General features: G+C 42.6%; 1 protein-coding gene across 2 annotated transcripts in view; it reads right to left on the reverse strand.

Moving 5' to 3' along the window:
• The window catches only part of ADAMTS12 (ADAM metallopeptidase with thrombospondin type 1 motif 12), a 364,317-nt gene that overhangs the window by 24,011 nt on the left and 313,691 nt on the right, over positions 1–26,615 (reverse strand). For both annotated transcript variants that reach the window (XM_032135811.1, XM_032135809.2), the window contains 3 exons: positions 22,737–23,864; positions 13,827–13,979; positions 1,690–1,866 (listed from right to left, as the gene is read on the reverse strand). In XM_032135811.1, the coding sequence (XP_031991702.1) occupies positions 1,690–1,866; positions 13,827–13,979; positions 22,737–23,864 (1,458 nt within the window). The remainder of the gene's footprint in view (positions 1–1,689; positions 1,867–13,826; positions 13,980–22,736; positions 23,865–26,615) is intronic.

Genomic DNA, 26,615 nt, shown 5'->3' on the forward strand with positions numbered 1-26,615 from the left:
AGTCAGCACCACGGGCAAGGAAAGTACCTAAAGATGCCCAATCCCTTAAACAGCAGCTTCGGGTGCTCAATTGACTTTTACATTTTCTATCTCTACTACTGCTTAAGAGGGAACTCTACCAACTTTGTGGTTTGCTCAAAACAGGGCAATTTAGAAAGGAGAGAGACAGAAGGGCTTCAGGGAACAGGTTCCTGATGGGGATCCGAGAAGCTACGGAGGAAACATAAAGAATAGATCTTTTTCATAACCAGAAAGATTTGATTGCTCATCTTTGATCGCCTGCAAATGTCATTTCTCTGACAGGGCAATCTAAGCTCCTCTGTGAATTCCTGGATTCTGGAAGCTGCTGCCTGAACAGGTCCAGGCCAGGCTCAGCACATGTGGAGAGTTTGGAGGTCTGGGTTCAGAGCCTGGGAGTAGCAGGCACTTCATGTACTCAAGAACTAGGCAGGGGAAGGAGGATGAAGAGGGGACAGTGGTGGCTGCTGCCCCAGAAAACTCTAGCTAGTGGCCCAGAGCCTCAGGAATCAGTGTGGATGCTTGGCCGGTGGGTGGTAAGTAACTCGGGGCTCAGTCCTCCACAGGCTTTGACACTAACTCTGTAGCCTCAAGTTGGGATTCTCTGCCTTCTTTTCACAGGCACATGGTAGGTGCCCCCCAAAGTAGTTATTGATTCATTCTTTCTCCTTAGTTCACTTTTCGCTCAATGCCCATTGGGCTAAGTTCCATAGCATAGCAGGATCAAAGATGGGCAATCAAAGATGAGGAATCAAATCTTTCTGGTTGTGAATGCCTTAAGTTTGAATTAAAACTCCATTTATTTTCTCATTGTGTGTCTCAGGTAGGTTTCTCAACCCAAGTCTCAATTTCTTCCCCTGTAAAATAGGATTAAAAATGCCTACCACCAGGTCATGGAGATAATTAAACCCAGTATCATAGAGAAAGTGCCTAGCTCCTGGACACACTCAAAATATGTGGGGTTCCTTTTTTATTTTTATTTTTTGGCCTTCTTTCTATCACTTGTGGATGTAGCTGGGAGTATGTTTTAGCTGTTGAGATATTTAAACATTTGCCTGTTGAAAAATGAGATCATCACACTTCACCAAAGAACTTCACCACATAACCTTGTTTTCATGTGCTCAAGTAAAACTAAGACCCAGCAGAGCCAGGGCCCTCATAAAGAGAGCGCACACACACACACATACACACACTCGCTATTTGTACAATGATCTGAGAGATGTAAGAGATGAAACTCTAATATTATACTGTGTGGAAAAGATAGAGCTGTTTCTCCAAGCCTCACTGCAGAAGCCTCAGAGAGGCATGTTAGGCTCTGTCTGTAAATGGCTCTCATCAGATTCATCCTTGTTCAAATCATCCCATTGTATTCATTTCCCCTGCAGAGACACCAATTCCCCAGTATATCCACTGGGAGACCAGGTTGCAACACAACACTGAACTGCTGTGATTAAAACTATAACACATTGTCTTCTCCATGGAATTTTTTCACCTCCTGAAAGTGTTAGACCCATTCAGCTTCTCACATACAGGGTGGGGTCACTGAACAGAGGCCAGTCATTGGCAGGACACAGGTGTGGTCTTCCCTGATTTCTACACTTATGCAGTAACACCGAGATTGATGGCTTGCCACGTTGTGTGAGGACATCTCTCCCTTTCTGGGGGCCCTACCTGGCTCCAAGGCTCCACCTGCCACGCCTCACAGGGCTCCGGGTTACAGCTCATGCTCAATGGGGGAGGAATGCCGGCCAGGAACTGGCAGTGAAACGGCCTCAGGTTCCGGTGGTCCCGGCTGTCCACGCACTGAATCTCACGTATCTTGAAGCCCCCACTGCAGTTTCTGGAGCACTGTATGGAGAGAAAAATCAAAGGCGATCTCTGAGTCATTGGCATCAGGCCTCCCTTCCTTCCCCTCAGCCGTGGAGGTGCCAGGCATCCAGTCATAAAGAGGGGTTAGGTCTAGTTCCGGTGAACCCTGCTTTCCCTCCCACACCACAGAGCAGGAGGCACCCCAGCAGCTCTCGACGTTGGGAAACACATGCATAGGAGTGTGAGGGTTTTGAGGGCCGACAGAGGTGGGTGAGAATTCCAGTTCTGCCACTCACTAGTCTTGAGCCCTTGAGCCTGTCACTGAAGTACACTGAGCCTCAGGTGTCCCATCTCTAAACTGGGATCATAACTGCTACCTCCCAGCTGTGGGGAGATTATAGACCCTGGGGCTGGAGTGCCTGCTGGCACAGTATCTGCCCCAGTGGGTGGCCGTTCCCTCTGGAAGTCAGTATTCACTGGAGGCAGAGTGGTCTGCCTATCCGTTCCCAGGAGTGGGCATAGCTGCTAAGCCTTCTCTGTCTTTCCTTCAGAATACTGGTTTTCTCTATGACGCTGGATGCAGAATAGGTTACTATGTCTCTCTCATGAAGGGCCTTGAGTAGGGAAATAAACTGAATAACTACTCAGTGGTTTGACTCATGGGTGTGAGCAAACCCTGTCCTTGCCCTCACCCTCACCATTCCTCCTGCAGCGCCATCACCTGCAGCCACCACTGAGAGTCTTCTCAGCACTTGCCCCCGATAGCCACTACACAGGCCCTACTCACTCCCTTCCTCTCTGACTCCACCCCTTGTGCAGCAGCCCAGGTTCGCCAGCAGGCTGCTGATTTCCCTTGGACCGTGATAAACACTGATGGGTCTGGGTCACCTACAACCAAGTTTACACAGCCTGTTCCAGAGTGCTGCTTTTGTTGACTCTCTGACCTCTTGGATTTTGGCAGCTACCCACTCCCTGACCTACAAAGATTTTATCTGATCATAACTTGTGCTTCTAGGACTTGCTCTCTGGTCTGTTTAGAACTCTAGTGCTTGCCATAGGCCTTCTGCTTATCTTCCCTCTGCAGCCTGGTGTCTCATGGCCAGACCTGGCCTGACGGGTCTTGTTACTGCCCACACTGAGGTGGAGACCCGAGGTAGGTGGGATGGAGGCTAACATCTGTGCTCATCAGCCCAGGTTCTTCCCTAGGTTCTCCTCGGGTTAATACAATGTCCTTGGGGTTCCCATGTCCTGAATGTTCCTTCCTCTATTCTCTGCATTACCCACCACTGCTTTTTTTTTTATGCCTCATTTTCAATGGCACCTCTTCTGAGAGGTCCTCATGGAATACCAGATCTAAGGGAGCTGATTTCTCTTGTAATTTGTCTCAGCTCCTCTTCTGTTTTCATCCCACAAAGCTAAACTGCAGAGCAACTTTTACTGATTTTGTCCACCCTTTCTACTGTCCATCACTGCCATGAAAGCAGAGCCTGCCCTGCCCTGCCCTGTTCCACATCACACCATGGATCCCTAGCACAGGGACAGACATAGTGTAGATGGGCATTATGAAGCTGTTGAATCAACATTGAGTTATGAGAAAATGCCAGCTGGGAGGGCTCCTAATGGGCTAAAGAGATCTCCGGTAATCACAGGATAAAGAATGTGCTTCTTTACCCTCTGAATCCTTCCATCAATGATCTCATTGGCAGTCTTGGCCGAGGAAACAAGTCACCAAGAAAGGGTATCCCTTGCTGTAAGGTATATTTTCATCTGGGTCTTCTCTCTGGAGGGTAAAAGACCATGCTGTCTTTCTGGCTATGGTGGAATAGCCATGATTCTAGGGGTGTGGTTGAGGAAAGAAAATTCCTCAAGACTTTTCAGTAGACATAGACCCCAAAATACTGCTCCCCTTTCTTCCTCTGATTGGCAGATTTTACCAAGTCACCTGACTTCAAACATTGGTCTGTATTTTGGAAACACATGGGCCCATGTGATGAGGGGACAGGTTGATGCTCTGATACTTCCATAAATCAAGTGTGTTTAGGTTATCAGAAATAAGCAATACTTGCCAACAGCTTCCCAAAAGTGCAAATTAAAAACTTTATTTTCCTGCCACACAGTAAGCACACAAAGAAAAACAGTAACAGCAAACTTAAAATTTGCCATAGAACAAATGAGAAAGCATGTTAATAGCTTCCACTCAAAGCAACTATTTGTCTGACAAAATAAATTTCCAGGAAATAGCCCATAGTTAAAACAAGAGTACTTTTTATTAGGAAAAGGGGATTTAAAAGACGTAAGTATAAAATGAGATTTTACTTTTTTATTTTCCATTTGTTGCTATAATCTGTTATTCCTAAATTTATTTTTTAAATTAGCATTACTCTTTTGTCAAGAGTATGTTCACATTCAGTGGGAAATAAAATTTATTAATATGCTGAAGTCAGTAATAAGGGAAGACACTCACTAAATCTATGATTATTCTATTCCATTTTCAAAAGAGCCTCTGATTCTGTTAGCAAGAGGGAAGTGACAGCATATTAAGTCACTCCAGTCCTAATGCTCTTTTGCTTTTGTGTGCTGAATGACAATTGTTATATTATATTTATTTTCTTATTGCCTGAGAGGAAGGCTGTTTGTATTCCTGTTTTCCTAATGTAAAGCCTGTGAACCAGACTGATGACAAGAGGCAGGCTAATGAGAACAGAAAGACTGGTGAACGCCCTGTTGAAACCAAACAGGTCTGATAGTGTCCAGTTACCACACCACTACATCAGTTTGTTTAACTCCTGTGATTTGCAAAGCAAATTGAGTTAGAATGAAAAATATCCTTAGCTTACTGGGGCCACTGGCAGAGGTAAAATGAAATCAAAACCTTTTCTTTCTTGTGCTATTTTTGATTTATGAAATCCTAATGCACTTCCCAGGCTGGACTCCTACAGAGTATTCAGAGAAGTATAACACAACTAACAAACATAGAATTGGGGGACTAACAGACCAACTCCATCTATGACCCTGGCATCAGGTGGCTATGTGACGGCAGATTAATCACTGCACTTCTCTAAGCCTCCATTTCTCCACTGGTATTCAAAAGAGGATAAATTAGATGATTAAACTATCCCAGCATTCTAGAGTGTCATGAATGTATGAGATCACTGAGTTTGTGCTCTGTTTTGATTTCAGAATACTTTCTTCCTCTCAAAGTTATACATCAAATACTAAATTGGGAAACGGAAGGAATTCCTTTCCGGCCTTTTCCTAAACACATTCTTAAGACCCTTAAAATAATTCTTTCTGAAATATGGAAAGAATTCCTTTCTGGCCTTATGCTAAACACATTCATAAGACCCTTAAAATAATTCGAAGATCAGATAGTTGTAGGTGTGCGGTCTTATTTCTGGGTTCTCTATTCTGATCCATTGGTTCATGTGTTTGTTTTTTACCAGTACCATGCTGTTTTGGTTATTGTAGCCCTGTAGTATACTTTGAAGTCTCTTAGGCTGATGCCTCCAGCTTTGTTCTTAAGCAATTACAATAGAAGCAAAAATTGACAAATGGGATCTATTAAACTGAAGAACTTCTGTACGGCAAAAGAAACTATCAACAGAGTAAACAGACGACCTACAGAATGGGAGAAAACTTTTGCAAACTATGCATGTGACAAAGCTCTAATATCCAACATCTCTAGGCACTTAAATTTATACCAAAAGAAAAAAACCCAAAAAACAAACAACCACATAAAAAAGTGTGCAAAGGACATGAACAGACACTTTTCAAAAAAAGACATACATGTGGTCAACAATCATATGAAAAAAAGGTCAATATCACTGATCATTAGAGAAATGCAAATCGAAACCACAATGAGATATAATTTCACATCTGTCAGAGTGGCTATTATTAAAAAGTAAAAAAATAACAGATGCTGATGAGGTTGTGGAGAAAAAGGAATGCTATACACTGTTGGTGGGAGAGTATATTAGTTCAGCCATTGTGAAAGACAGTGTGGTGGATTCCTCAAGACCTAAAGACAGAAATACTATTTGACCCAGCAATCCCATTACTGGGTATATACCCAAAGGAATGTAAATGATTCTGTTATAAAGACACATGTATGCATATGTTCATTGTGGCACTATTCACAATAGCAAAGACATGGAATCAACCTAAATGCCCATCAATGATAAACTGGATAAAGAAAAGTGGTAATATACACTATGGAATACTATGAAGCCATAAAAAAGAATGAGATCATTTCCTTTGCAGGAACATGGATAGAGCTAGAGGCCATTATCCTTAGCAAACTAACACAGGAACAGAAAACCAAATACCACATGTTCTCACTTATAAGTGGGAACTACATGATGAGAACACATGGACACATGGAGGGGAACACCACACACTGGGGCCTAATGGAGGGTGGAGTGTGGGAGGAGGGAGAGGATCAGGAAAAATAACTAATGGGTACTAGGCTTAATACCTGGGTGATGAAATAATCTGTACCAGAAACCCCTATGACGCAAGTTTACCTATGAAGCAAACCTGCACTTGTACCCTGAACTTAAAATAAAAGTTAAAAAAAATTATTCCAAAAATTCTAAGCGGAACAGCATCAAAATTCAGGGGTCTGCCTGTCCCTCTCCCCACCCCACTTTCCCTTCATTGAGCACTTACTATGTTCCAAGCTCTGTATCTCTACCCTAAGTGGTTTGCAATCTAGCTGAGGCAGGAGAATTCACATAAATGAATAGAAGAAATAAAGATTACATGCCATAGTTGTCTACAATCTGGTGAGGACACAAAGGAGGAGACAGCCAACTTTACCTGAAGAAGTCAAGAGAAGCTTAAACAAAGGAGTCAAAGCTTGAGCTGAATCTTAATGAGTAAATGCTCATGTGGCTGGCAAAATAGTGTGGGGGACATTTGAAGTGGAGGTAATGGCATGCACAGAGGCTATGAACCCACACGGCTTGTCTGGGAACAGTAAGTTTGTCAGAATGCTAGAGCAGGGGGTAGGGGTAGACAGAAAGAGATGGGCAGAGACCATTATGGAGAGCCTTGTGGTCTGGACATGGTGGTCTTGGGGTCATTTCTTATATGTTCCTAAAGGCTTCTATTTAATTGCCACTCCTCTAACCATTTCTTCTTGAGAATCTCTTAATCTGAAATGCTCAGGGGTGTCAAGAGAGTGTGATGGTTTAGACACGGAAGAGATATCAACAGTAAAATAAATGCAGGGATACTCAGTGTATGATCCATCTTTCTGCTACTCAATTTTTGCCTTCATAGGATAGAAGCTCTCCTATAACATACAATTCTAGGTTTTGACTTTTGCACACTGGACTTTAGTAAATGTTTCTGGGAACATGCTGTGTACGAAAGTATGGTTTGTCTGTATTTAGCAAAACAAAGGCTATTCCCCCATTTCATTCATTTGTAAAAATTCAGGTCCATAAAATGCAGCACTGCCATAGACAATCTGTAAAATTCAATAAACATGGAGACAGGAACTAGAATAAGACAGAAGGACTAGTTCGTAAATACATGAAATCCAAGGCCATAAGGAAAGGCTGTCACTTCCTGTTACTTTCCAGCAAATAACTTAGATGATAAAGTTACCGCTAAAATAAAATGGCAATGTTGCTTATGTGGGAAGAGATTATTACAAAAAAAAGTAAAAATCTTTCTGATATACTTCAGAAATAAATCAAGATCTGCTAGACTTAGCTACGAAAAGGGCAATGTTCATTCTAACAGAAGTAATAAAGGGGTTGTCAAATCAGCAGTTCCCAAAACTTCAGAAGAAACAGACAAAATGTCGGTGAGGAAGTGTGCAGATGATGCACGGTTTTGCTGTCAAACCCAGCTGAGGATTTTTCAAGCTCATTATTATCTCTTACTACATTTCTTCCATCAGAAGAATCACTTTTTCTCCCATATGATTTTTTTTTAAGAGGGGGGTCTCACTCTGTTGCCCAGCCTGGAGTGCAGTGGCGGAATCTTGGCTCACTGCAACCTTTGCCTCTTGGGCTCAAGTGATCCGTCCACCTCAGCCTCCCGAATAGCTGGGACTACAGGCATGCGCTGTACCAAGCCGGGCTAATTTTTTTTGTATTTTCAGTGGAGACGGGGTTTTGCCATATTGCCCAGGCTGGTCTTGAACTGCTGAGGTCAAGTGATTGCCTGCCTTGGCCTCCCAAAGTGCTGGGATTACAGGCATGAGCCACTGCGCCCAGCCTCCCCCATACAAATTTTAACATTCTGAAACTGGCATGTTTCCTACAACTGATGTACATATTAATTTTGTAGTGGTTCATTTCTTTCTGAAAAGTTGTAATTAAAATGACATAATCCCCCAGGTGATGGTTTCTTAGAATTGAGACTATTCAATATTAGTTTTGTGATCAAGTGTATATTGGTGATTTAAATACTCTAAGCCCTAGTTTCCTTAGTGGGAATTATAAAGTCCTGTATTATGGTAAAAATAAAATTGTTTATCCAAAGCTTCCGTGCAATGTCAGGCACATGGCAGTACTAGCATCCACGGTAGGTCAAGTCTTCCAGAGTTCAGGAACACTTTGAGCACCCTGACTGTGTAGTACTGGGGAGTGAACACCTTCTCAGGCCAGTTTCTCCACTGGCAGGGCTTACTTCCCTAACCTGTCCACAGGCCTCCCGCCCCAAGTACAGGAAGCAAGAGATTAGTAAATGTCCGATAGCCAGTCCTAACCTTTACCTAGAGCTTGACGTTTGTCCAGGGCCTTGTTTGAATGGTCTTTTATCATGTACAGAGTGCATCGCACACATTTCCTCTTTTGATCCTTACAACAACTCAACAAAGTAAGTAGAGGCAATATCATCTACTTCATTTCAGGGGCGAGAAAACTAAAGCTCCTAAGTAGTTAGATGAACAGGGAGTGTCACATGCTGATTAGTGACAGAGTAGGGTTATCATCCCAGATATGTCTGATTCCAAGTCAAGCCCCTCTGGGATTCAATACTGCAGAATTGCATTTTTCCAAGACTGCCTCTGGGACAAACCTGAGGATGACAACCTTGATTTTGTTTCAGACAGATTAATGCACGAAAAGGAAGAAAGCCACTGTGATAAACTACTTCCAGACACTGGAAAGGTAGAGATCTGAATGTCTCAGTCCTCTGTCATGTTGTAAGGAACATGGCTGTGCTTTGGTGAAGGATAGGCCGAGGGAGGATGTTTACATCCTTTGTGACTCAGCAAGTTTAGAGTGCAGGTGTGTAACTCCACTTGTTATCACAGCCATGGAGCCATAACATGGGAAGGCCATCACTTGGCTCTAAGCCACTGTTGTCTGTAAAAGGTATAATCGCCCTGTTTGACACTGTGCGGTCACGCTGCACCAAGAGAAAGAGAGACAGCCAAAGCTGTCCATCTGCAAAGATGGACAGAGGGGAGCCAGGACACAGCTCGGCTCGCTCATGCCCAGAGAGAAAGAAAGAGTTAAGCTGCTGACCCTGAAAGCAAGGGAGAGCCAGCCATGCAGCTGTGTGTGGGAGCCGGACTAAGCAGCCCAGATGGGGCAGACAGTGTGAAAAAGCTGCTGATGAGAGTTTTGCTGCTGAATAAAATAATTTTTCACCAGCCTATGGCCCCCAAGTGTTCTTTCTGCTCATCCACCCACTCCCTTCGGACTGCAACATGACCTTTGGTGTAGTCATGACCCTGACATATGTATATGAGAAAATGTTCACAGCAGTTCTATCAGGCTTCATCAAGAAGAATGGTATGAGAGAAATAAGACAGTAAAACAATTGCAATCCAGACAGCAATCACAGTGGTAGAAGTTCCTGGTGAGTAACCTGGATGCCTCAGGTATGATACCTGTGGGTTCAGGTGAGGCTGCACCATACCCTGTCATCCTATGAGAATTAAAGTGTTTCTGGATCTGGAGGAGAGATTGCTGGAATAATGCAGAAAATTCCAGGTAAAATTAGAATTTTTCTTTCTGAGAAAGTATCTGTGAAATGATCAATTTGGCAGAATCTAAACTCTCTGGATATTTAAGGCAAAACCAGGGATCCTCTTTCCTGCTCTAGATTTTGGAGGTCTGCCACAAAGAGAGCATAAAAGGCCTATCAGAATTAGTGAAACTGAGAGGGAAGGCCTTCAAATCTTTCCTAGCACATGATTTGGACTTTAGACATCCATATGAAAAAGGGGTCTCCAACTACTTGAAGCTGAGGCAGGAGTATTGTTTGAGCCCAGGAGGTTGAGGCTGGAGTGAGCTGTGAGTGGGCCACTGTACTCCAGCTTAGGTGACAAAGTGAGACCCCATCTCAAAAAAAAAAACTAATTAGAAAAAGGGGTCTCAATACTCAAGATTTAAGATAAAATTTAAGTTAATATCTCTAGGAAAGACAAGCCATGTATGCCAGGGGTCCTCAATCCCCAGTCTGTTATATCTCAGCCTGTTAGGAACCAGGCTGCACAGCAGGAGGTGAGCATCGGGCAAGCAAGCAAAGCTTTATCTGTATTTACAGCTGCTCCCCATTGCTCACATTACTGCCTGATCACGACCTAATGCAGCAGCATCAGATTCTCATAGGAATGCAAACCCTATTGTGAACTGTGCATGCAAGGGATCTAGGTTGCACACTCCTTATGAAAATCTAATGCCTGATGATCTGTCACTGTCTCCCATCACCCCTAGATGGGACCGTCTAGTTGCAGAAAAACAAGCTCAGGGCTCCCACTGATTCTACATTATGGTGAGTTGTATAATTATTTCATTATATATGACAATGTAATAATAATAGAAATAAAGTGCACAATAAAAGTAATGTGCTTGAATCACCCAAAAACCATTCCCCCAGTCTGTGGAAAAAGAATTTTGTAGAGATCACAAAACTGGTCTCCAGTGCTAAAAAGGTTAGGGACTGCTGATGTATGCAATACCCATAATAGTAGTCAGAAAAAACAAAAATCAGGGCAACTGACCATCAGTAGTTACATAGTGTCTTTGATATAAGGTTTATCTATTAGCTAATAAAAGAGACACTTTCTTTACTGGTAGGAATAGAGTGATTTTGAGGATTAGATTTTAGATATAGTAGTTACCTCATTCTAGTTGAATTTGATGATGTGTCAGAAATAACTCCTACAAAACCACTCAGGGCACTACAGAGATTAATCAATATATCTGCAACCCTATAGGCCATGAGAGAGAGAGAGGGAGAGGCATGAGAGAGACCCTATAGGCCAGGCAAGGAGTGAAGCCAGGCTTTCCTTAGGAGGCCGGACTCCAGAGATGAGCTCGCTAATCTCTCATCCAGGGTTTGCACTGGCTAGACTCCCTCAGGCTGGAGCTGACCTTTTCAAAACACAAGCTATTTCACATATCTTTCCTTTTCATGAGTCATGTAATTTCCAATGAAATGATTATTCCCAGTGAGGGGAAAGTGGAACTTTAGGACTTGGTCAACATTTGGCAAGCTCAGGGATATGAGATGTTTCTTGAGATTTCTCTTGATATGGAAGAGAAGTTGTAGCCAAACTTTCAGTCCTTTTCGGATCCTGAGTTTGTTATGAGTTCGAAGAGAAATAAAAAAGACCAGTATCGATTCTTGAAAGAAAAATGATATAGAAAGAGAAAGAAGGTGGTAATTTTCTCAAGGAGTAGCCTCACAACCCCTCTCTTCCAAAGACCAGAGCCTTGCTTTGGGAAAGGGTCCTAAAGACCGACCATCAGACAGTAGCATCCCATGTTCCTGTCTGATGGTAAGTCCTCCAGGAGAACCAGAGACAGAAATGCCCAGTGCAACACCTCTGGGTCCTGTTTGTCTGGGGACATGAGCTCTTCACTAGATGAAGAAACAAATGTCTAGAGGTGACATCAGCTTCCCTAAACCTCTTGGGTAGCTCTTTCTTTTCCTTTCTCCCGTGTCTCAGCTATCAAGAGGAACCAGCTCCCTGGAGAGAAGACACGGGTCTACCAGGCTTCCTAGAGTTGAGCATGTATGGCAAACAGGCATATGCACAGCTCACACCTCTGTACTCCCTACCTGCCAACTGGCCCTCAATCTCACCGCTGACCAGTGTCTTATAGCCCTGAATTATCCCCCAAGAGCTGGCTAAGCCCTAGTCCAGCATGACAAACAGATCAGGCCTAGTTAGTGTCTCAAAGCACCAAGGCTAACTAATCTGAAAACCTGATACATTCTTTTCACAAGGAACTATGGAGACAGCACAGCAAAATGAGTAATCACAGTAAGATTAGCAAAAATGGTAAAATTGCACTTTAAAAAGATCAGTATGGCTGGGTGCGGTGGCTCACGCCTGCAATTGTAGCAGTTTGGAAGGCCGAGGCAGGCGGATCACTTGAGGTCAGGAGTTCAAGACCAGCCTGGCCAACATGGTGAAACCCCATCTCTACTAAAAATACAAAAATCAGCCTGGCACGGTGGTGGGTGCCTGTAATCCCAGCTACTCAGGAGGCTAAGGCAAGAGAATCGCTTGAACCCGGGAGGCAGAGGTTGCAGTGGGCCAAGATCACGCCATTGCATTTCAGCCTGGGTGACAAAGCGAGACTCCATCTCAAAAAAATAAAAATAAAAATAAATAAGAAGATCAGTGCAGGGAGTACGCTTTTAAAGACCAAATTATTCTTTATATCTCAGCTTTCATTTCATTTTGGGTCTGGAATATTAAACCATATATTTGCTTTGTAAAGCACAGGTGATTAATGATTTAATTATATACATGATAATATAGGATTATTCATTAAAATGCTAAATTGAAGTAATATAGAAATAGCATTGCATGCTGGAGAAGCAATTAATAACCCAAACTTAACTTTTCTGGTTTATCTTGCAAGAGAAAGGACAGGTGGGTTACCACATGTGGGTTAATAAAAACTCTGTACTTCTAAGACTTCTGTGTAACTTGAAGTAGGACTATAGTAATGCCCATGATTTGCTCATCCCTGATTTTATAAGAGGCAAAAGGGAAGCAGAAAGGCAGAAAAAAACACTGTTGGTGGGACTGTAAACTAGTTCAACCATTGTGGAAGACAGTGTGGCGATTCCTCAGGGATCTAGAACTAGAATATACCACGTGACCCAGCCATCCCATTACTGGGTGTATACCCAAAGGAATATAAATCATGCTGCTATAAAGACACAAGCACACGTATGTTTATTGCAGCACTACTCACAATAGCAAAGACTTGGAACCAACCCAAATGTCCAACAATGATAGACTGGATTAAGAGGCCGGGCGCGGTGGCTCACGCTTGTAATCCCAGCACTTTGGGAGGCCGAGGCGGGCGGATCACGAGGTCAGGAGATCGAGACCACAGTGAAACCCCGTCTCTACTAAAAATACAAAAAAAATTAGCCGGGCGTGGTGGCGGGCGCCTGTAGTCCCAGCTACTCGGAGAGGCTGAGGCAGGAGAATGGCGTGAACCTGGGAGGCGGAGCTTGCAGTGAGCCGAGACTGCGCCATTGCACCCCATTCCAGCCTGGGCGACAGAGCGAGACTCCGTCTCAAAAAAAAAAAAAAAAGAATGTGGCACATATACACTATGGAATACTATGCAGCCATCAAAAATGATGAGTTCATGTCCTTTGTAGGGACATGGATGAAGCTGTAACCATCATTCTCAGCAAACTATCGCAAGGACAAAAAACCAAACACTGCATGTTCTCACTCATAGGTGGGAATTAAACAATGAGAACACTTGGACACAGGAAGGGGGACATCACACTCCAGGGACTGTTGTGGAGGGGGGAGGGATAGCATTAGGAAATATACCTAATGTAAATGACGAGTTAATGGGTGCAGCACACCAACATGGCACATGTATACATATGTAACAAACCTGCACGTTGTGCACATGCACCCTAAAACTTAAAGTATAATAAAACAAAGAAAAAAAACGACTTTAGCGAGTGCTTATATAAGATTCCCTTTCCAACCCATTCCCACCTTCTCTGCCTCCAAGACTCTGCCAAGCCTGATAAGTTACCTTGCTCCAGTTTCCCACTTGCCAGCCAGCACAGGGACGGAGGTGGCATCTTTTTGCAGGGTCAGGTCTCTGGATGGCCGCACAGTCAGAATCCTTCTGGGTGCTGCACTCTACCCTTCTCCAGTAGGCCCCCAGGCCACATGTGGTGGAGCACTGTGACAGGGAAGGAGAGAGATGACAGAGGCTGAGTGTCACCTTCCCACACATGCCCCATCACTGGGATCTGGGGTCAGTTCTCAGTCCCGGCTGCTCACTGACATTGCCCATAGAGCTTTTTAAAAATTACCACCACTTGGGGCACCCCACCCACACAAATTAATCTGAATTTCTTGGGGTAGGACCCAGGGATGCTCAGTATTAAAAATAATTCCCCAGCTTATTTTAACAAACAGCCATGGTTGAGAAACCCTGATTTGTATGTAGAAGGAAAATTCAATGCAAATGGAAATTTGCTTCCCTTTAAAACTTATCCTGGCAGGCCAGGTGCAGTGGCTCGTGCCTTTAATCCCAACACTATGGGAGGCTGAGGCAGGAGGATCCTGTGAGCCCAGGAGTTTGAGATCACCTGGGCAACATAGGGAGCACCCATCTCTAAAGAAATTTAAAAATTAGCCAGGTGTGGTGTTGTGTACTTGCATTCCCAGCTACTTAGGAGGCTGAGCTGCGAGGACTGCTTGAACCTGGGAATTTGAAGCTGCAGTGAGCTATGATTGCACCACTGCACTCCAGCCTAGGTGCCAGGGTGAGATCCTGTCTCAAAAGAAAACAAATTAATTATCCTGGCATGATTGCCCAGGGGGCGGCAGGCGAGCTGCCACATTTCCTACCAATGCTGTTCAGAGTGGATGTCAGGTCTAGGTGTCTGCCCCTTGCCTCTCCTCCCTAACACTGAATGATACCATCTCACTTATTTCTCTCCATGACAAACCTGCATTGTAGACTGGTATCATTATGGTGTAGATGAAGAAACAGGCTTTGAGAGTTGACCTGCCCAAAGGGTTTTCTGTCTCTGAAACCCAGGACAATATTTATTACAGTAGTGCTCCTCAAACTTTAGGGACCATAGGAATCACCTGGGGACCTTGCTAAATGCAGATTCTGATTCAGTAGGTCTGGGGAGGGGAGGCGATTGTGCCTTTTAGCAAGCTCCCAGGTGCTGCCGATGCTGTTGGTCCTCAGATTACACTCGGAGTTAGAAAGATGTTACAGCATGATGCTTTTCATCCCTCGATCCACTGGTGGTGAAGAACTCAGTCGCCTTTTCCCACACATACAGCTCATTCCCCTCAAAGTGTTTTTGTTTGTTTACAATTCTTAAATATCTCAGGTTTAGCAGGGGGTCATTTTGAAACCATGCACATGTCCATCACAAAATTTGTTCCCTTTTCTGTGCCTGATTCTTTCCTGTAACTGATTTTTCTTGCATCCCCACTCCCCTGCTCATCCTCATTAAAAAGGGCTGTTTCTGTATGAGCAAAACAAAGTGCTGAACTAAAAAAAAAAGAAAGAGTGAAAGTTCCATCTATGACATCCTTGAAGATTTCTTTTGATAGGGTGTAAATAAAGACCAGACTTAAGTTTCTCTTGCTGTAACTTCACTCTCCATATAATTATTTATTTATTTATTTATTTTTTGGGGTGGAGTCTCACCCTGGAGTGAGACTGGAGTGTGGTGGCATATTCAGGCTGGAGTGTGGTGGCATGTTCTTGGCTCACTGCAACCTCTGCCTCCCAAGTTCAAGCAATTCTCCTGCCCCAGCCTCCCAAGTAGCTGGAATTACAGGTGTGTGCCACCACACCTAGATAACTTTTGTATTTTTAGTAGAGACAGGGTTTCACCATATTGACCGGGCTGGTCTCAAACTCCTGACCTCAGGTGATCTGCCCTCCTTGGCCTCCCAAAGTGCTGGGATTACAGGCATGAGCCACTGCACCTGGCCTTCACTCTCCATATAATTTTATATTTCATTTTGTGCACATTCTTGTGTTATAACACATATATAACATAATAGAGTTCTTAGGTAGATAATCTGTAGATCACAGAAAGAGAAAAGTAGAAATTATTTTCTACTATATCATCATCTTTTCCAAGTGGGTCATTTGTAGAGGTAATATATTCTCCTCCTTAAAATTCTTTAGGTTTTCTTTTATTACCTTCCTAGCACTTTCTTCTTTGTATCATATTATGTATCTAGGTAATAGAGATAACAGCTGAAGTACTATAGATTGATTGCACTAATGGCCTGCGTCGTTCATACTTCCTTAAACCCATGCTCTTTGCAAGCAGACTTTGCAGCTTCTGTCATCCAGAGGTGGAATTTATTTCTCCAGCTCTTGAATCAGGGCTGTTCTTGTGACTTGCCTTGGCCAACAGAATGCAGTGGATGATGCTGTTCCAGTTCTCAAGAGTTGGTGCTTTCCATTTTTGCTCTTGGACCCCAGCCTCTGCTATGAAAGTAAACCTAGGCTGGCCTGCTGGAGGATGAGGGCTCATTACACCTAGTGACCCTGTGGCGACTGACTAACCAAGTCAAAGGTCAGTATCCAGGTGTTCAGAACCGGAACTAATGCTGGGGGTCACATCAGCACCATATGAACACTGCTCTGAAATGCTGCGGAAAATTATGCTGTCACTTCCATTTTACATGACCACACAGTTTACAGTTAACTGACTGGCCCAAAGGATCTGACTGAATGATGAGGCAATTCAATGAGAGGTGAGTCTCTATCAAAATAAGAGCCATACCCATGCACACTGCATAGCACTGACGTTCTCTATTTGGAAATATGGATCAGAGCAAACACTTACTGAGTACTTCCTATGTGCCTGACACTCTTCTGAGTACCTCACATATAGTTATTCCTTTTATCTCCTAAGTCATATAAGTTGGGCATTATCATCATCCTCATTTCATAGAGGAGGGAAATGAGGTAAAGTGAGGACGTACAGCTGGTAATTTACTGAGTCAGGACTAAACCCCAGAAAGTCCGGCTTCAAGGTTTTTACCTACTTACAGTGTTAGCTCAGCTTTTATATCAATTACTTAATATTTGAAAACACAAAGGAATATGCTGTGTCCAATGGGGCTGTGGACAGCCTCCCACAGGCCAGAAGGCGAGAGGACATTGCAAGAGCGATTTCAGGTCACACCCAAGGAACTTTAGAAATCACTTCCTGTTTTAGGGATCAGGAAAAGCTTTGTGCAAGATCAGACTCAAAGCTTGATCCTGAACAGGCAGGATTTAAAAGGGCAGAGGAGAAGGGGAAAGAAATTCCAGGGAGAGGAACCGGCATGAATAGAGGCACCAGACTGGGAGAGGCAGGAGGTTTAAGGCAACTGAGCTGTTGAAGCTTAGCATGGATGAAGAAAAGTAGGAGGCAGTATGTTTTGAAAGCTTGATTATGTAAGCCTGGGAAGGCTGTTGGATATTGGGTTACAGTAGATTTTTTCTGAATAAGTGTGAAATGAGGAGATATCAAAGACTTACGAGCAGGAGTTAGGAATGATTAGAATAGCTTTTTGGAGGATGAATTTGGCAGTCTCATGTTTTGTGCAACAGTGTGTGGAAAAGATAGGAGACGGGAGAGGCTGGAGGTGTGTAGACCAGCAAGGAGGCAAGGGCAGGTATTCTAAGCAGGAGTGGTAACCCAGGTCCTTCACTCTCATCCGTTGGGTACCATTGGCATTTGGGACTCAACAATTCTTCCTCAAGAGGGACTTTCCTGAATGTCCTGGGACTTTTATCATTCATGCCTCTCAGACATTGAATGCTAGTGGCAGCCCCTCCCCCACATCGTTGTAACAAACAAAAGCATCCTCCTTCATCTGTAAATTCCTCCTACCAACAGATTAGAAACCACTGGGCCTTAGACTAACAGAGGACACAAAGAGGAGAGGACAGGAATGATGAGGTGACACTGACTTGAAAAACTATTACAACTTTTTTCTTTTTTGTAGGACAGAGGCAAATTGATATCAATGGTGATTCTACGGGCTCTAAGATGTGGTGATTGGGAGATAAGTGACTCATTATGGAGAGAGGCAATCCCAAATAAATAGCTTCAGGAATAGGCAGAAATAAAAATCAGGGACAGTGAGGAACTCAAAACTCAGAGTTTTCATTCTGAACCCTGGCCCTCTCTGACAGCTATTTATTATTATTATATATTATTTTGAGACAGAGTGTCACTCTGTCACCCAGGCTGGAGTGCAGTGGCTCGAATTTGGCTTACTGCAACCTCTGTCTCCTGGATTCAAGTGTTTCTCATGCTTCAGGCACCCGAGTAGCTGGGCCTACAGGCATGCGCCACCACGCCTAATTTTTATATTTTTTTTTGTAGGAAGTGTTTTGCCATGTTGGCCAGGCTGGTCTCGAACTCCTGACCTCAAGTGATCCACTGGCCTCAGCCTCCCAGAGTGCTGGGATTACAGGCGTGAGCCACCGCGCTGGCCTTCAGTTCTATTTATTAAACATTTTCTCTCAAAACATGCACGAAGGGAGCAGGCACCAGGCCCTGTCATGAGGGGGCACTCTTGCCAAATGCGGAGCTCTATTCTAGAAATAGTCCTTACAGCTTTGAAAACTCTAGAATCTGAGCCAATATTCTTTTTCTAGCTGAACTGCCAGGAATTAATAGCTGTTAATCGTTCCACCACTGTCACCAGTTTTTTTTTTTTTTTTTTTTTTTGGTGAGCTATAATGTATTCAATAAGACCATCTATTTCTGTCAAAGTCAAATAATGACATTTGAGATAGAATTAATTCTTTGTATCATGATTTGCTATAATCAAAACGTGTTAATTAACCTTTGAGCTCAAACAGTAATCATAGTTGATGCGTACTTCATTTTGGCTTAATTTGCATGGATATAGTAATGTCTCATTAAATCAATTAACATTTATCAATTAATTAACATGTATTAAATATTCTCAAGACAAAATAATTAAAACACATTTAAATTCCATAATTCCACAACTGCTCTGGGTTTTGGTGATGAATGAAAAGTTAAGAGGATGGGGAAAAAAAACCGAACATCTGGGTCATCATACAACCAATTTGTTTTTAGAGACAATTTCAGTTCATAGGAGCACCACCCAGCAGACAACGAAAATTCAAATTAAATAGTTGATTCAAATTGAATAGTCAATGACAGTCAGTTCAAGTGGAATAGCCAAAACCCAAATTGAATAGTGGTTCATGCCAATAATCTCAGCACTTTGGGAGGCTGAGGCAGAATTTTGCTTGAGGCTAGGAGTTCCAGACTAGCCTGGTCAACATAGCAAGACTCCCACCTCTGCAAAAAATAATAAAAAAATTATCTAGGTGCAGTGGTTGGCACCCGTTCCTATCTACTCGGGAGACTTAGGTGGGAAGACTGCTTGAGCTCAGGAGTTCAGGATTGCAATGAGCTATAATCAAACCACTGCACTCCAATGTGGGTGACAGAGTGAGACCCTGTCTCAAAAAAAGTCAATAAGTCAGTGACAGACTCCTTCTTTTCTCCTCTCTCTTCTTCATTCCCCATATCCAATTATTTACAAACCCTGATTTTAAGTTCAAATATATATTAGATATATTTTCCTCTCTTCATCCTGAACATTCTTATAGTTCTCATGCCTCATCTGGAATATTGCAATAATCTCCCAATAGGTCAAAATCCTCATTGCTTCAGAATAGGCTACCTACAGTCAGTGGCAGAGAGTGCTAGATATTCACCATAATCCTTTTTCTTCTTCTGGGCACATAATTGTGTTGCATTTCCCAGCTTCCTTGAGTTTGGTTTGGCCATGAGACCTAGTTCTAGACAATGGAATGTAGGCAGAAGTGATTTGTCCCACTTCAAGGCTTGGAGCATACAACCTCCTGCAGGAGTGTCTCTAAGCCCTTTTCCCTTTCTGATGATTGACTGGGATGGTGACCCCAGGGCAAATTTGATGATGGGAGATGGTAGAGCCATTGTCAGCCTGGGTTCCCAAATGACTGCACCATCCTCTACCATCAGCACTGCAGACTGGAATCACCATGTGACTGAGAAGTCAACACCTCTTCTGGTGAGACATTACTTGGGTTTTATTTGTTACAGAAGCCTAGCCTTCCTAATGTGTGTGACTGTAGGCAAGTGTGACGTCTAATTACATAGGCATACACACACATGTCGTTCATATTTTAATGGTTCTGATATCAATTCTACATGTATGCCTTTTATCACCTACTCGTTCATATTCTGTTTGACCTAGGCTGTCTTATTCTCATGGCCCACAGTGTCATTAATTGTAGGTGCTTTCAGACCTTATCACCATTAATTAAATATCAAAATACAAATTAATTAGCCTCCACTTCTACCCCTTGTTTTCTTTGTTTTTCAGTCCACAGAAGCCACACACTGTCTAAACTGTGTCAACTGAAGGAAGACAGTGGGCCTGCTTATCTGCCCTTTAGGGATACCATGATTTAGGAAGAAAATATATATCTTGAGAGTACTGTTTGAAAGGTACTGGCAGGTGCCTCTCCCCAATGTTCCCTCCGCATTCTGTAGGGCATGTTGAAGCACAAGTAGCCAGACTGCCTTTGGGGGAATCCGAATACTATCAATTCAAAAACACCTAAACAGATCCATTTTGTTTCAAAACATCTAGCCTGGACCCACTGTGGTAATAGAGGGACAATTTGCCCCTGTGAACTCAAAGTAACCATGAGTGGCCTCAATGTTATTTTAAAGAACTTTCTTGTGAACTGTGTCATTTTCTCATCTATCTACCCAAGGTCACCACATAACTGGCATTATTTTCATATGTAATATGACCAAAGAAGAAACAAATAAAATCAAAGACATGGAGGATGGTAATATTTTCTGATTTGCAGAGCCAGGGGTCATGGGTTCTGAAGTCCATCTATCTGAGTTCAAATCCCTGTAGCTCACAGGTATGTACGATTCTGGCTAGCTACTTAAATTCTCTCAGCTTTGGTTTCCATGCCTCTACAATAGGGAAAATACTACCAATCTCCCGGGACTGTGGTAAGGACTAAATGAGAAAATTTGTGCTCATTAGCATAAAATCATGCTTAGAAAGCCTGATGCATGCTTAGGAAAGAAACTGATTAGGAAAGAAACAGGACTAAAATGTCAGGAGTCATGAGACCCATTCATCTCCTTCCTTCAACAAATTGGCTAACTGTAAGCATGAAAATCTTTTCTACCTCTGAAGCTGAATTCTTTACCTCTAAATGGAGATAAGATGACAGAAAATGTGATAACTCATTTTAGAAATCAAACATAAATCAAAGTGAAAACATAGATCAAATGCAAGCAATTATACTATTTGATGTAAGAAATTCTGGAGGTGGTTTGAATTTACCTATTTATTGCGTCTAGTCAATTCCATGACCAATGATGTTGATTAATTTATATAAAAGAATTTTATATAGTTAAGTTGTCAATCGGTGCTAAAATCCACCAGAGAGATAGCAGATTAGAGTGGGAAGAGAAAGAAGGTTCGTCATCCAATTGCGTCTTCAGAGAAATCAGTTAACTGTTACAAATCTCTTTTTCTATTTGTAAGTCAGTATCAGTGAGACACTTACCTACTCATCAGGACCATCAAAAGGAAAAAATAAGAGACTACCTGTGAAAGTGGTTTGTAAATTACATGCTTTATAAATTGTTATACCTAAATTGTAACTTTTATATTAGCTGTTAATAGTTTACTTCCCTTTAACTGGGGAGATGAGTCATGAAACGTCATAAAAATGCTGAATGATTTGAACATGTGATTACTTTGCCGCAAAGTCCTCTTTTGCATTGCTACATTACATTAACAAGTTTGTATACTGCATATTCAGATATCAAATAGGTGAGAAATGATTTTGATGCTTCAAAGGATGTAATTAGTTCTAGAAATGGAAAGACAAATATCTAGCCAAATTTCTGGAGCATGAAAATAGGGGCTAGCATGATGTCATCATGCTTATTTTCTTCTTCCTCTATATTCTAATTCTTTCAATAAGGCAAAATGAATCTTTTAAATGCAAGCACTCAAACAAACCAAAAAGAAAAGAAAAAAATCACTGATATGGTGAGCTATACAATTGTTTTAACAAGTTTTGTCTTAGGTTTCCATTCTACCTGTGATTACTTCACAATTTTAAACCAATTCTCAAAACTAGATTTTTGATTGAAATGTGAACTCAGGCCTTTTCAGTCGTCCTTCATCATAGGATCATTGCAGTTTATAGCTGGAAGAAACATTTGAGATAATCTACACCTGCCTTATCATTCTGTAGGCAAAAAAAAAAGGCTCAGAAAGATAGATGAATTCGCCATAATCACACAGCCGACTGCCCAGGCTTCCCACTTAGTTCAGGGTACTTTTCACGGTATCTCACTGCATTTGTTCTCCTTCCCTATATATAAATTTTTAGCTTCCTTTTCCAATGACATTTTAAGTCAACCACCAAACAGTTGGCACTTGAACATAGACCACCCAGGGGTCTTCACTGGTCAGTTTACATTTCTCTGTCTTGTATCCCTGACCTCAAAACAGGTTTCTTAAGGATGGGGACTGCATAATGATTTCAAAGGGCTGCACAGACATTATTCTGTGTGATATACATGACGTCCCAATGAAATGTACAAGGCAGGAACTCTCATTTGGTTGTGGCAGGTAGAATCAGATTAAAAGCTAGACAATATATCTATAAAACTTCACAACTTATATAATTTATATAATTTTTTTTCCATTTGAAGAGTTGGGGGCTAAGGAAGGAGATGAGGGAATGGGTCTGATTGTTTCCTTTTGTTTTCACAGTAGAATATATTTTAATGCAAGTTCATTTTGAAATTTTCACATGAATTTAACACTCCTAGCTTTTTTCCATGTAAAACCAGGCCTGGGGTAGGAAATGTCTTACCTCGCTCCAGTTTCCGACAATCCAGTGTGCAGAGCCGTGGCCGTTTGTGAGCTGCTTGTAATTGGAAGCATTTAGCAAAAAGCCCTCAGCAATCAGACTTGTTGCATCCTCCTCAGTCAGGACTGGTTCAGAACTTTTTGTTTGATTCATGTTGTTTGGAAGTTTCAGGTGGTTATGGTTTGCCATCTTTCCTGAGGGTTCTGGCTGGTGGTCTCCTCCCAGAGGGACTGGAGTGTTGGCTGGCTTTTCAGTAACCATCCCTTCACCTCTGGGTGTCCCAGTTTTGGGAGTACTGGGCCTTTGGCTGGGGAGCAGTCCTTCCATTACTGTGCTGAAGGGTGGCCAGGGGGACTCCCTGCTGAGATCCGGTGTTAGTGGAGGTGCAAGTGGCATTTCTGTACTTCCCACTGGAGCGTCATTTCCAGGTACTCTGATCTTGGTCCATATTACAGGGTTGCTTTCATCTTTGTCCTCAGGCTGTTCTCTGTCTTCCCCTGAGCCACTGTTAATCTCCATTTCTGGACCTTTGGTCAAGGTATTGTAAAATGGAGTCACAGGCCAAGTGATAGGGTTGTGGGAAGATGACAAGCCAGAACCACTTGTTGTTGTAGCTACAAGGCCTCCCTCGGAGGTAGGACCAGTATCTGAACTGGAAACATTTTCCTCACTTGGCTGAATGCTCAAGTATTGGGATTGGGAAGTGAGGATGGGCTGGGAAGTGCTTCCAGTGGAAATGAGATAGCGAGAGCTCAGCTCAGGTTGGGTTGAGCTATCTTGCCACTGTTTCCCATCCAGGTCTCCTTCTTTGGAGGCTGTGGTAGGACTAGGGCTGCTGATTGCTGGAGTGCTTGTGCTCATAGACTCAGGCCCTGTGGGTGTGGTCAGCATTCTGGGCCTGGATGTAGGTGGAGGGACAGGCTTTAGGGGGTCCTGCTCAGGTGTTGGTGGGTTTTTTCCATTGGAAATAGTGCCTTTGTTGGGTTTCAGAACTCTCCGGCTAGAAGGGCATTGCTGGAGGCCACACAGAGCTCGGCTGTTGGGTTTCCTTGTCACATCGCAAGGTTCATCATGGTTCTTGGCACATGTGACACTGCGAATCCGCACTCCACCACCACAGGAAACAGAACACTAGAAGAGAGAAACAGCTGTTAGCCTGGTGAGAGAAGATGCTTTTGTTCTCGTGGTCAGGTCTATAACAGATCAAAACAGGCCTGATGGAAACTAAACTATACAGCTAAAATTGTCTGCCATCTCTACATTTGGTTTCTGTGCTCTTTCAGTTTTCCATGGAACTATGTATCTCCTGGAGACCAGCTGGGACTCAGTCTCAACCATTTATTCTTCACAAACTGAAAATGTAAACCATGATGTAGTCAAACTGCAGTCCCTTTGGGCTGTGAATCATGGATGGTGGGATCCACAATGAGTGCAATGGTTTACACAAGTTGCCAAATCTTTTAAAGAGCTAGTAAGTCACATTGTCTCTTTTCTGGGATTGTGATTTTATTAAATTAATGTATAATGTGTGCATATTCTCTGGAATATGAAATTCGGTATAAGGAACCTTTCCCTTTATATTTAGAAAGCAACTATCACAATTCACACATTTTTCCCAGGTACCTTAAGCTCCATTTTCACTTGCCTGTGGCAGGTAGAATCAGATTAAAAGCTAGTTAATCACCATACTCACACAGGTGCATAGATCCAAGACCTACTCTAAAATTTAAATGTATATAGTTAATCAAAGGTAGGAAATAGCCTTTCCCAAGGAATTAGGTCAATCCCTTAGCATGGCACTGAGGTATACATTGGGGTACTGGTAAGTGCCCCTCCCCAATGTTCCCCCCACATTCTGTATGCCATGCTGAAGCCCAAGCAGCTAGACTGCCTTTGGGGGAATCCTAACAGAACGGGCCTTCCTCAGGATACATGGTAAAGAATGTTCATTGCATCAATTTCAACACATGTGAATGGCAGATAAGGAGTTGCTATAAAACACTAAATGTCTAAATATTTTGAAAAATCCATACTTTTACCAGATGGTTCCATTTTTAGCTTCTCTTTCCAATGGCATTTGAAGTCAACCACCAAATAGTTGGCACTTGAACACAGACCACCCAGGGGTCTTCACTGGTCATTTTACATTTCTCTGTCATGTATCCCTGACCTCAAAGCAGGTTTCTTAAGGATGGGGACTGCATAATGATTTCAAAGGCTGTGCAAACATTATTCTGTGTGATATACATGACATCTCTATGAGATGTACAAGGCAGGAACTGTTACTCTGCCTTCCACAAGTGACGAACCTGAGACCCAGGAACTCACTTGAAAGGCGGCAAGTCAGTTATAGAATAAGCATTAGATTTATTTTTACCCCCCATCTCCAAACCTAGTGCAACACACTGTACAAGTAGCTGTCCATGGAGTTCACTCAGTGACCTTTGATTTATTAAAAGCTATCCAAAGGCAGGAACTGTTTTTTATTCGTAATGGAATTCCAGGATAGTTCTGAGGACACAGTGATCACCTTGTACATATTAATTAAGTGACTCTTTTACCTGGAAAAAAAATCAGGAATGGAAAAATTCTCACTCATGAGCTTCTGCATTTAGTTTAAGTTCCTTGCCTTCTCAAGTTCTATTTTCAATTTTCTCTAAGTAGGAACATAATATCAACGTAGAAAACTTCTCCTTTATTTTGTTTCAATCAAACATAATCACTCACTGATGTATAATAGCTCTGTGAAATCAGCTCTTTTGAAAAGCAGATGCTGTGAGCACAGGAGAATGTACAGCTGAAGGAATGTCCAACTGTGGGTTTGGACCCAACCAGTGAAGCTGTGGATTTAAGATGTCCACAAAATATTAAAACAAGTCACTCCAAGATGGAACTTCTAGGTTTGTTTTGAAATAATAATAATAATAATAATAATTTGGGCAGAAATGATGCTTAATGCACAATCATTTCCCACCGAAGTGGGGGCTACCAACTGCAAGTATCGGAGCCCAACAGGGAGGAAACAGTCTCTTCTGGCATGGTCCATGACTCACTTCTCCCTGGACCTGGAAAGGGAAGGCAGGAGGTATTTATCTTCCTGGTTTGCTGCACTGTTTCTTCCCTTCTTGTGTAGGAAGATACTCTGTGCTCCAACTATTTTAGTCATGCTGAGTCCCTCTCCATTTGTTACATTCTTTTTTTTTTATAATTTTTTTTTTTTATTATACTTTAGGGTTTTAGGGTACATGTGCACAATGTGCAGGTTTGTTACATATGTATCCATGTGCCATGTTGATTTCCTGCACCCATTAACTCATCATTTAGCATTAGGTGTATCTCCTAATGCTGTCCCTCCCCCCTCCCCCAACCCCACAACAGTCCCCGGAGTGTGATGTTCCCCTTCCTGTGTCCATGAGTTCTCATTGTTCAATTCCCACCTATGAGTGAGAACATGCGGTGTTTGGTTTTTTGTCCTTGCGATAGTTTACTGAGAATGATGTTTTCCAGTTTCATCCATGTCCCTACAAAGGACACGAACTCATCATTTTTTATGGCTGCATAGTATTCCATGGTGTATATGTGCCACATTTTCTTAATCCAGTCTATCGTTGTTGGACATTTGGGTTGGTTCCAACTCTTTGCTATTGTGAATAGTGCTGCAATAAACATACGTGTGCATGTGTCTTTATAGCAGCATGATTTATAGTCCTTTGGGTATATACCCAGTAATGGGATGGCTGGGTCAAATGGTATTTCTAGTTCGAGATCCCTGAGGAATCGCCACACTGACTTCCACAATGGTTGAACTAGTTTACAGTCCCACCAACAGTGTAAAAGTGTTCCTATTTCTCCACATCCTCTCCAGCACCTGTTGTTTCCTGA

Source organism: Hylobates moloch, unplaced genomic scaffold (assembly GCF_009828535.3).
Source record: "Hylobates moloch isolate HMO894 unplaced genomic scaffold, HMol_V3 SCAFFOLD_17, whole genome shotgun sequence".
Taxonomy (NCBI): Eukaryota; Metazoa; Chordata; class Mammalia; order Primates; family Hylobatidae; genus Hylobates; species Hylobates moloch.